The sequence below is a fragment of the Fistularia commersonii genome, chromosome 2 (genome assembly GCF_037954325.1).
Source record: "Fistularia commersonii isolate RoL2024-O1a breed Wild chromosome 2, RoL_Fcom_v1.0, whole genome shotgun sequence".
NCBI lineage: Eukaryota > Metazoa > Chordata > Actinopteri > Syngnathiformes > Fistulariidae > Fistularia > Fistularia commersonii.
The window spans coordinates 15201993-15214320 of record NC_141285.1 but is presented as its reverse complement, the minus strand read 5'-3'; the positions used below and the strand labels follow the sequence as shown (position 1 = coordinate 15214320).

The 12328-nt window shown below is 40.2% G+C and overlaps 1 protein-coding gene across 2 annotated transcripts in view; it reads left to right on the top strand.

The window, feature by feature from the left end:
* The first annotated feature begins 2398 nt into the window (after positions 1 to 2398).
* hpse2 (heparanase 2) overlaps positions 2399 to 12328 on the top strand; it is a 64092-nt gene continuing 54162 nt past the window's right edge. Inside the window, exons 1-4 of one of the 2 annotated variants that reach the window (XM_086161879.1) lie at positions 2399 to 2471; positions 2673 to 2825; positions 4591 to 4745; positions 5325 to 5486. In XM_086161879.1, coding sequence (XP_086018005.1) covers positions 2701 to 2825; positions 4591 to 4745; positions 5325 to 5486 — 442 coding nt within the window. In that variant the 5' untranslated portion in view covers positions 2399 to 2471; positions 2673 to 2700. Of the gene's footprint in view, positions 2472 to 2499; positions 2826 to 4590; positions 4746 to 5324; positions 5487 to 12328 lie in introns of those variants that run through there. The other variant, XM_086161871.1, reaches the window with a different exon arrangement.

Sequence of the window (12328 nt, the reverse complement as noted above, 5' to 3'; positions counted from 1 at the left end):
ATCACTCACACGTCCGCCGGCAGCGGCAGAACCGCAGGTCCTTCCAGACTGGAGTCAGACCGAGTTAACTTTCTTTCTATCGGCGCTTTGAAACCGCTCAGCATCCGTTTTCCCCTCGCTCTCCTTCGGGGCGAAATTCATTTGAGTCCAAACAAATCTGTGTCAAATTTTGCCTGAAGTTTCAGCGGAGCCACCGTAAGCGTCGGACTTTTATTTTTAGGGACATTTGCATATTATTTTATGTTCAACCGTCCTTTCTGACAAACTGGAACTTTTCGATGAAAGAAGCGGCGTCCTAGAATAATATAAACTTTACTGCAAGAGAATAAACATAATTTTAATTTCCCACAGCAAGATAGTATGCGCAATAACGTCACTCGAACAAAAACCGTCTTTCCAATACGTCGATGATTTCCCATAAACGTTGAGTAATTCTCTCATTAATCCGAATATAATCTCTGTTCTCGAGAGATCCGATAAAGTCAGTGACAAATCATCAAATTCAAAAACAATCTCAACGAACAAAAACAGGCCCAAGAGGAAAACATAACATAGGCGGGCCCGGAAGTTCGAGCAATAACAGATTTCATATCAGAATGTATAAATTCACCATTTACCGCCTGTAATTGAAAAGATTTTTCATTACATCAACAAACTAAAAACGTTGTAATTATCAGCAACCAATTGATCTCAGATCAATAGGTGTCTGACAACTTCAAAAACGTCAGTTTCTCTCTCTTTCTTTCTCTCTCTCCCTTCTGTGCTTGTGTGTGTGTGCGTGTGTGTGTGTGTATGTGTGTGTGTGTGTGTATGTGTGTGTGTGTGTGTTAAAGTTGTATACACAACATAAAGATTGCGATAAATCAATAGGCTTCCATGAACAAAGTTGATCCCTGCTATTTTGGACAAGCTAATTTTTGTTTATTTTTCTATGTATATTATTCGTGCTATATACGTGGTCATACCGATTGAAAATAGAATAGAAACAATTAAATGCAGGAGAACGTTGGAAAGTAATTAAAAACGCATGGTGCTGGGCTAAAATGATGTTCCCTTTTGCGTTTGGAAGAAAATTCTCGATGCAGGAACCGGAGGCAGTCCAAAATCAAGAGGGAAAAAATATAGTTACATATTGTTACATCAATTTATCACAGTGGAGGAAAACAAAATGTAATACACGGTGTTTGTGGCCATGAGAAGGGACCTTAATACACTGAAACATTTCAATTTCACACTAAGCAAAAAATGAAAAACGATTTTTACCCTCTTGGAAACAGACTTAATTGTTTTTACATTATTTGACTGCGCCTGATGGAGACTTTAGTGCGTAAAACCCCAAACATGACCATCTTGGATTATTCTCCCACGAGGTATGGGACTTTCGTGAGAAGGTGTTGCAGGATGGAATGAAAAGAAAAAGAAAAATGAAAGAAAAAGACCCCCCACCCACCCCCAAAAAATAAATTAAATCTGTGAATACGCGTTGGCTACGTAGTTTCTGCTCATCTGTGAGACAGAAGTGACATTAAAAGACCACTGACCGCCTGAGGAGACTTTGGCTCTTCGCGTCCTGCTGAAATCACAATAGACTTCGCTTTTAGTCCGCGTCCGGTGCCAGAAGAACATCTGCTGTTATTCTTGCGAAAAGTTATTGAGTTAAAAGAGTGTATAGGTAAATTCCATGTGTATGAATGCAATTAAAATCTCCGAATGATTCTGATAAAGAGCCAAAATATCATGCTGCGATGTCCAAATGAAAATCAGAATAAACAAATGTGCATGGGGGTGGGGATAAGAAAGTCCAAAGTGTCAACAATAAAATATTTCTTTGGTTCTCTTATAGCTACAGATGGGTCTTGCGACATCAATTATCTGTTCGTTTTTTCTTTCTTTGGGGAAAAAAAAACTCAAGTTTAAGACAAGTTAAGAGAATATGCATTGAATTCTTTGACCATTGCTGGCAGCACGTTTATGAATGGATAGGATATGTGGACAACAGTGCATCCTCGAACACACTGGTGAGTCAAGCCCAAATCCACCAGAGATGGACAAAATAGCGTGCTAAGTTGTCCCAATAGTATGGGTGTGGGTTCGAATACTGAACCCGAATTTCCTCTGCAGAAAGCGTTAGTTGTTACACACCTTGATTTAAGAAAAGTCAACTATCCCCGTCGAGATGACATCATCTTGTGTTCGGAAACACTCACCCCTAATATATATTTTTTCAGCGTGAGAGCCGGGATCATACCTCAAGAGCAGTTTGCATCCATACCTCAGAGAACCTTAGAGGGGCAGTGCTGTCTCCTCTCCTCCCCCCAGCCTCTGGCTCTCACAACCGGGAAGGCTGGCTCGGCTCGGGGCGTGCGTTCTTGTGCGCAGCTCCCAGAAATATTGAAGGGGCGGGGGGCAGAGGGGTGAGACACAGGAAGACAGATCTAGATCGATGAGACCATCGAGGTTCTTCATGAGAGGTTTGCATTCATACACCAGAAAGTCGCCTTTAGTACTTTTCTTCTCCCCAGAGCCTCGGTGCGCGCACTGATCCTTCTGCTGTCCCAGAAGATGCGAGTATTCCCGTGCTCCTCTTTATGGTTGGCATCTTTGGCTACGTTGGTCGTGCAGTCGGTGTTTTCCTCCTCCTACCCCTCTCCCGCTCTCTCCGCGCACCACAGACCAGGGGCTGCGAAGCGATCGAGCTTCATGGAAAGGACGCTTATCCTCCTGGACGTCAACACCCGCAGTCCGATCAGGGTCCTCAACGACAACTTCCTCTCCCTGCAGCTGGACCCCTCGATCATCAAGGACGGCTGGCTGGACTTTCTGAGGTATCCCCCCCCACCCCCCTAAAAAAAACCCCATCCACCTTCCCCTCCCTCCCCTGCCAACACAAGATCGAGCTCTGTGGTGTTTTTTTTTTTTTTTTTTGACTTCCAGCAGCGCCGTCGGTTCTCCCCGTTCTTTACGCGCGCTGTCACTTTGTCGTTGTTGTCACCGCGGGAGCGAACCGCCGCGTCACGGAGCCTCGTCCGGTGTGTCGAACCCTAATCTATCGAGACATTGATAATGGTTGAGGTCGATTTTGTCATCGTGGACTTTTTTTCTGAGGCGTGTGACCCGCAGACAGATCGATTGATGATCATTTCTGAATTCAGTTATCCGAAAATCCAGCGATTTCAGAGCAGGCTCCAACATCAGTCATATATTCCCCGCTGCCCCCCAGATGTAGACTAAATTTCCCCAATGTTTACACATCTGATCTCGATACGAGCATTTAAGGTCAAATTCAACCGACGACCTAAAGGCACCCCAATAGTTACACGTCGGGAGTCGTAAGAGCTATTTCATGGAAAGCAATCTAAAACGGTGGAGCTCCAGCAAGTCATCGGATGGGAGCACGTCGATTTCTAACCTCTTTTTCACGTGAGGTCGGATAAATGTGATTTAAAAACTTTTATAAGCATAAAACGTTCACGTCAAGGTGCGTAGTCAAAAGATGACATGCTGGAAAATCCTCCACAGAGACGCTCAAAGGATGTCCGCCTTCCGTTATTCTTACAAAAGAGAAGACTTTTTTGAAACAAAATTTATCTTACAACCAAACACGGGTTTTCATTGTCTCTCTTTATTTATTAAATTCAACATAGCCACGAAGTCTTTTGAATATCCTGCCTGCGCAAATTTGGCCAAGATTTAAAAGCAGCATATATATTTGCTTGTTGTAATCTGCAAAATGTTGTAGGTTGAACCCTTGTAAACGACAGAAATAGCTGGATTAATTTAAATAAAATAATAACATTGTGGATTCCCTTTTTTGGTCTGCGGGCCGCTGCTTCAACCCCCTTCCGTAATTTGTTTGATTCCCCGGGATTAAACACAGTAGCGCGCAGACAGCGGTGAGATGCTGTCTGAATCACAACAAAATATAATCACACGCTTATTGTACATTAATGTTCACCTTCATCTGTATAGTTACTTGATAGTTTGACAGTAAAGTAGCCACTCCTTGACTCAGAGATGAGAGATTACATTGCTAAATTTGACAAATTGAAATAATCCATTTAAAGTAAAAGGAAAACCAGAGCGGCTGAAAAATAAAAGCACTTTTTGTCTCAAAGCTGCAGGCTGCGGGCTTTATTTTCCTATCTGGTTTGATCATTGGAGGAAAAAAAACGCTCACACACACACACACACACACACACACACACACACACACACACACACACCAGCAGACACCTTTAAACCCTGCAGCTGCGTAATGCAGCCATATTGATGTTTGATCGTTTGCCGCCTTTTTAATGCGTTTTCCACCAGCTGACATGAAAACAGGACAGTGGTCTTTCAAAATCCGGTCTTAGACCAAAACACTTCCTCCGTAGCGAAGTATTTTAAAGCAGCTGAACACGCTACTATTAACGAACATAGTTATTTTATTTTGTTTTATTTTGTATTATTTTATTTTATTTTTTTTTTAGAGGAAGAAAGGGCGCTTTGCGTTTCTCTCGGGGCGCTGGAGAGAGACACACGTCAACAAGCTAGTGTTTTCCGAGGAGTGTGTTCATTATGTCTGTGTGTGTGTGTGTGTGTTTGCAGCTCCAAGCGCCTAGTGACCCTGGCCCGCGGACTGTCCCCCGCCTATTTGCGCTTCGGAGGCAAACGTAGCGACTTTCTGCAGTTCAACAACCAAAAGAACCTTGCTAAATTCAGAGGACCGGGTCCCGACTACTACCTGAACATCTACGAAGATGGTGATAATACACAATGGTTCCCCCGTCGTCTACTCGCTTCTCCTACGGCAGCCCCGGGCCTCGCCTGCTAGCCTTTTCCTCTTCTCTTTTCACCTCGAGTGACTCAAGACCCATGCACACACTCGTTTAAACGTTAAATTACAGTTTTTTCTATTTTTTATTTTAATTCTGTGGCTTGATTCCCAGTTCATTTTATTTTATTTTATTTTATTTCCGAAAACACTTAACTCAACCTCGTCAACCATTAAATAGCTCACGCCCAATATATCTACGGGCGTACCGTCTCCGGAATTACTTTGAGTTGAATTGCCTCTCGAAAACACTTATCCGCAAAAAATGATAAAGAAAACTACAAGTCTGAATGTAGAATTAGTTTTTTGCTGATTTTTCAACGTGTATTTGAAAAAAAAAAAAAAAGTCAAATTTTTCCGTTACCACCCACACAGTCTTAACACAAAGACGTATAAGCACTGATCTCGATTAGGTTTTAGCAAAAGTAGCCATGTCATATTTTTAGGTGGACACTCGCCACTTTAATGTTATTTAATGCAGAAATATAACTTCTTTTTTCCATGCCAGATATAGTGCACAGTGACATTGCACTAGACAATCAGAATGGCTGCAAGCTGGCAAACCACCCAGATATCATGCTGGAGCTGCAAAGAGAGAAAGCTGCCACCACACAGCTCGTCCTGATAAAAGAACAACTCTCCAACATCTACAGTAACATCACAATAACAGGTAGGAGATCACACACAGAGTCATATGAAATATGTATATTTTCCTCATGCACACACAGAAAAAAAAACATTGCCTTATTCGACATGACATAGTCTGGACTCTGGGTCATGCAGGAGGCACACTCATGCATACATCCACCTGAATGCTCGCACACACACAAGGTTCAAAGCATGCCAATGTAAACCATCAGCTTTCAGAATGACAAATGTAATTTGTAGAGGAGGAATGTGGGGATGGATTGCAAACGCCGCAGCAGCAGAGGCTGGTAAACGGAGCTCTGAAATTTTTACTTACAGTCAACTAAGACCACAGGGAGAACTCGGAATACCTGATTTTAAGTGAGCGGCCTGACTAATCGGCTCCAGTGATTGACTGGAATGGAAAAAAAAGCGACTGCAAAAAAAGGCAGTAAATAAGAAATTTGGATAGATGGAATCGGGGAGGGAGGCAGTGGATTGCATCAAACAAGTCCCAAATGAAAGTCTTTTAGTTTGTCAGTGTGTGTTTAAGGCACTTCTGAGTTGGTCATAAATGCAAGAGATAGAGTACAATTGCATTACAACTATAATTTGACTTCGTAATTCCGGGCAGTGATTCAAGGCCTCTTACTTACATACACGCAGTCACAGTTGCACGCGCACACATGCACGGACACACTTCGTATTGCATCTCAAAAAATAATGGGATCTCATCGGTGTTTTTGCAAACCCAAGACCACATGGAGAAGAAACTCTGACCTCTATTAAAAAAAAAAAAAAAATGAAGAAAAGAAGTGCTTTGTGAAAGTAGAAATAATCACGACAAAGCCATAAAATGGTTGAAAGTTCTGACAAGGTATGGTAAGGTACACAACCATATGCTTTTATGGAGTCAGAAAATGAAATATGCTGATGTCTTTTGAGAAGACAATGATAAATTATGCTGAGCAATTGATCCTCTTCAAGTAAACCCAGGGGAATACGTTGCTATTATGTTTGGTTATGAAACACACAAACCTAGTGGACTCGCATGAGCAGCTCTACTGTGGGTTTCCATGTTTTTAGAAGGTCTGGTTCTTGCGGGACAAAATGTCTCTTGGCGTGTTTCTCTTTGAGTGATTGAGGCGGATGGGAACGGCATTTGTCAGTGGTATATTTTCTTATAGTCTCCAATGCAGCCGTGTAAACACGGTCTGCATAACTTCATGGAGGTAGAATTTATGACTTGCATTTATCTACATCAGCAAGTACAGTTTAAGCATTGGTCATGGTTTTCAAATTTTCAGATGGTAAATAAATTTGAAAAAGTCACAATTAATGCAAGTACTGGGAACAATGCTGGTGAATAGATTTCCACTAGGCATGTAAAGCAATAAGTGAATACGTCACATTAGTGGGGCTGCACTAATCGGTCGACAGACACCCCACCTGACCCCGCACCTCGCCCAGCCACTTGCAAAACATTGCCTCTTTCAGCATTTTTCCAAATTAACAAGTGGTGGAGGCTGGCCCAGGAGGTGAAGTTACTCTTATACTAGTTCAGTTTTATGAAAGCCCCTTGCATTATTTAATTTTGGCACCAGAAGAGTATGACAGTGTTCCATATAATGTAATAATCTTAAAGATTTTTAGCTGAGTAAATGCCTTTTAAGTTAAGTATCTTCATGACAGATGATTGCATTTATGGCTCGCAGATGAAAGTCCCTTTTCTGTAAGTTATTATGGACTAAGCAAGCTGGATGTCAGTGGTAACATTTTTGCAAAAAGCACTTTATTGAATTACTGCTGATGCAAACCGCAGATTTTCTCCTGCCTTAGGGTCTCACTAAAAGCATTCAGTGGGTGAAAGATAAGCTGACTTGTACTGTAACCTTTTTTGTGAAAAAAGCTGAACATTTATCCGGGGAACTCAGCGGGGACTGTTGTCCTTTAACCGAAAATGTAATTGCAAAGTAATATTTGACTTTTTTCTATAGCAGTTCAGCTCAAAACATTACAGGAATTATTACAACATGCGTCGTAGGTAGAACGATCTGATATACAGTAAAGCTGCAGGGTGCACTGTTGAAGTGAGGAAACAAACTACTTTCGTTTATTTCAGGTTCAAGACTCTGCATAGCATGAAATTAGATCCCACCTGCTTCATTAATGATGGAAAAAAGAGAGTTCATATCCTGATAATTCTAAAACAACAGAATTGTGTTTTAAGGCTTATAGAAATCAAGGACTTTTATAAATGCACAAGCTGTTACTGGCAGTTACTCCAGACAACACTTATTTTACCAGCACTAATTCTAAAGAGTTGCCACATTAATGGGTTAAATTTTGCTGGGGGGAAAAAAAGTAAATATAAAATGACATGGCTGAGACATCTTGACTCTGTCTCACATTGCGTATTTTCTTACCACATCACCCATAAACCCGGCTGGTTCCTTTAACAGAGAGGCTTTTGCCGCTTGCTTACTTTGTTTCAGTCCAAACGTCTGTTTCTGGGTGATTGTTAAGTTAAAACAGTCATAGCCATCTTTTACTGTTGATACAATAAGCATAGTTCCTTTATTGTCGATGCAACATTATGCAGACGGGAATTACTTGGGTTAAATTGCTGTAAATTGAATGCAATTATGAAAAAGGATTTTTGCAAGTGGGAATAATGATGAGCGCCCTTTTTGAAATATTGAAGCAGTAATAGCAATAAATTATCATTGAATATTATCTTAGTACACACCAAAGAATTCAGTGTGATTTTTGATGATTAATTAGGTTTTTCTCGTTCCAACATGAACGCTCCAGGGGTTATGGTAGAGCTAAAAGACATGGAGTAAAGCTGCTCTGTTTTTGAGCAGGTGCCACAGTTTTGATCAGGAGAAATGTTTTTTTATGTTGTTGTTTTTTATGAACCCAGGGCCAGTTTGCTGAGAATTGTTTTCACAGAAACTCTCGTTCCCCCAAACATTTCTGAGCAGCATGTTTGCCACTCAGAAATTCTGTTTGAAAATCTTTGCTGTTTGAGAAAATGGTTTTCTTTCTAATGTGCAAAATGTAATTTTTTTTTTTCGTCAAAGAATTCTAAACACATTCTCTATTCAGTGGATGTATGAATAGTCAGAATGTGCATGACATATTCAAAAAAAAATCATAGATGTGCAGATTGAACATGTTATCATCGAAACCAGATTATTACACTAACCTCAACTCTGCCTGTTGTGTGAAATAGATCCTAATATCTTAGTGGAAGAAAGAGTAACAAGAGTATAGAGGCACAAGAGAGGTGTTTAAATATCGTCTGGTAACAATCAGTCCAGGCCCTGTGTGTGTGTGTGTGTGTGTGTGTGTGTGTGTGTGTGTGTGTGTGTGTGTGTGTGTGTGTGTGTGTGTGTGTGTGTGTGTGTGTGTGTGTGTGTGTGTGTGTGTGTGTGTGTGTGTGTGTGTGTGTGTGTGAAAGAGAGAGAAGGAGGGAAGAAGGGAGAGATAGAGAAGGCAGGTGGTATTTAAAGGTCTTTTTTAACAGTCTTACTCTGTGCTTTTCCTCTCACCACTGTCTGATCTTTGACCCCAGCTTGTTAGGACTATCAATAACAGGATCACACACACACACTCACACACACACACACACACACACACACACACAAAGCAAGTTCAAAAAATACCCCAAGCTCAGACAAGGTCATGGTCAGTGTTATCTGGTATCTTTCTATACATTTTGTCTCATGGTCTTCCCCTCTCCACACTTCACACCTCTCCCCCATGTTTACTGTTAGCTTAGCAGTGTATATTTTGACTTATGCAAGTTTATTTGACCCTTCATAGAATGAGGCTGTCAGTCTGTTCATTTGTGACCTCAAAGGCCCCATCTGTATGCTCAAGAGCCAAAATAATAAACACAGATTATTTAGGAATGCCTTTGCTGTGTTGTTCTTGTCATCAATATCTGTAAAAACAGGCAAAATGAAATTCTTCCCAAAACGAAGTAACCTGTGTTCTTAGGAGAAGACATAGGATGTGATCAGTTATTTTGTCTGCAGCTGTCAATAGGACTAAAAAGTAAAAACTATGTAGCCCTCAAGAGATAGAGATGAGTGTGTGATGGAATGACAAGCTTGCGGTCTTCAATCCGACAGGTTTCCTTTAAAATGCTTTTGTTATACAAATGTTGATTATTTACAAGTCAAGGGGGGCAATTGATAATTTTGCACCAATACCCCGATTTTTCTGCCAGTTTACTCTCAACAAACATACTAAAATTAACAAATGTTAAACTGACCACATTGAGAAAAATCCTAACACATTTACTCATTTAACACATAACACATTTAGTGGCGCTCTTGGCATTTTCTTTGAATGGATTCTGTTCAACACACAACACATAACATCCATATCAAGAGAGCATTGTTTTTGTCAGTAATACAGCAATATGTCATGGTCTTCCTAGAAATAACAGTGAGGTGATTTCATGGTGCTTTTTATCCGACATGATCCTTGGAAAGTTTTGTTTCCTTCCTGTATGCTGTGGGCAGCCACAATTTTGTTTAAGGGAAAGACTTTTCGGAGACAAATGAGGAGCTCACGCATCATAAAAAGGTCCTTCTTTTGTGGATAAGCATCAGTATTTATTATTCTGGCAATGGTAAAATGAAAACTGAATGACTGTGAGTTGCATGAAGGCCATTTTTAAAAGCATTCGTCATCCACTACAAACAATATAAAATATACGACATTTTCGAGTTATTGATATTTATTCATTATGAAACTGGAACTGTTCTCTTTATTTTTGTACGCATAAACCAGCTACTGAACTTCTGTCCGTGTATGTCTGTGTGCTGTGTGTGGGGGTAAAAGGGCCCATCTGGATGAGATGGGGAGGGGGGGGTCTAAGTACACTCTACTTAGTGGAAGATCTCACATGAACACTGCAGTAAATGTAGCTTGGAGATACTTACAGAAACAGTCAGATCACAGTGGAGTTACTTTTGTTAAATAAAACATTTTGAGTACGGTACATGGAGCAAAATTTGTGTTTTTGTTCACATGGTTTTTAACAACGATAAACCCAGTCAAAAAAAGATGCTTAACTGTTTACGACTTCAGGTACGTAGAGTTTATTCTTGAATTTACTTGCCTGATGTATCACACAGTGTCCCCAAACACATGGAACTGGAAATAAATATTCCTTAAAAAAAGTCTTGTAAACCATACAAAGCAGTATGAGGCTGTTATGGTGTTGACTGTTATTTTCAAGTCAATGCCAAATTATGATTTTACAGCCATACTTGCGTAGGTAGTTTCCGTTTGTGAGAGATGAAAAACAGTTGAGTTTGCATCAGATATTAATGCATCGGACTGCTACAGAATTTGAGTGCTGGTCAAACTATTTCTGATGTAGTTATGGGTAAGATTTTATTATTTGTTGTTCCTTTTTTTGAACATCGGAAATGGGATATCATTCACGCTTCTAAACAGCAAAACTAATGAGATTGCATAGAGAATATTGAATCTGGCCTTTGATATGGATCTGCTTCAAAATGTAATGAGCTCTCTCTTCATCTGAACTTCAAGCTTCATTTTTTTTTAAATTCCATCCAACCAACAAACTGCACCAATATAATAACCTATTTAGTGCAGGTAATAAAGTCAACTTGACTGTACTTACACAGCGCCCATGCGGAAAAGTTTTGCCCAGGGACACCGAAATTAAGAACATTATTTTTACCATTGTAGAGTGAAGTAAATATTTCACATCACAAGCAGGCAGAATTTACAGTATATAGCCTGACATAATAGTCTGTCTGCCTGTTGCTTGCTTTCGTAGTCTGACCTCATGTGCACAGTATCAAGTGGCATGAATGTTTACAGTGTTTAATCAGATGTTAAGTTTAGATAAACACTGCTGAGAGCACTTCAGACACTAATACCTGCACCCCTCTCTTTGAACTGACAGAGGTGCAGCACTTGATGTCTCTCACTGTGAGCTATGGTACTCCGCTGAAAAGAAACCCGAGAATGGTGATAGACAAAAAACAGAGGAGGTATTAGATTGATGATCATGTATAAGGTGAGCGGTATTGCCTTCTTCAGAAAACTAGTCAGGCCAAGTGGATAAACATATCTGGGAGATGGACTGTAGTCTCATCAAAATGAAATCTTGACGTTGCTGACCCACCTTGAAGTTTACTGGTGGTGTGGCCAATCTACAACAAAATGTAAATGTGGAGAAATATTGTCATTGTTAGCATTTTATGCCATAAAACTACTTTTGTTTGGATGCAGTTTTGCCAGTGCCAATCACTGTAACTTTGTATTGTATTGATTTTTCACTACAACCCAAATGTAAATGTTTTATGTTATTTGAAAGAGACTCCATCGCTCTGCATGCCAAAATCTCTTTTATCCTCTCTTAAAGTATATATATCTTTGTGAAGAACAAAAAGAAATTAAAAAAAATAGAAAAAGGTCCAGCTTTTTATTTGAGTATGGTATGTTTGGCTTTAAATTGACATGTTTCCCTTTTTTGCTGAGAAATTAACCAAGAGTGTCCTTTCTGATATTAAGAACCAGGCTAAGGGGCTTTCATATGACAGCATAGAGAAATTAGGTTGAAATGTGTTTTTAATGTAACTGTTTGGAGTGCTTGATCATAGGTAATGGTCCTAAGTGAAGTAAATAATAATGCTGGCATTACGGTTACCATGTCGCCTTGCAAATTACAATTCTTCTGATAACAGTGGGCAGAATTAGGGGAGGAGGGAGGTAATTACATGAAATTGTCTGGAGATGTCTAACAAGCTATCTCTGTCTGCACACATGGAGAATTGTTACTTTACTCCTGTTCATTTCTGTAGGTGTTATTGGTTTGTGTTTGTTTGG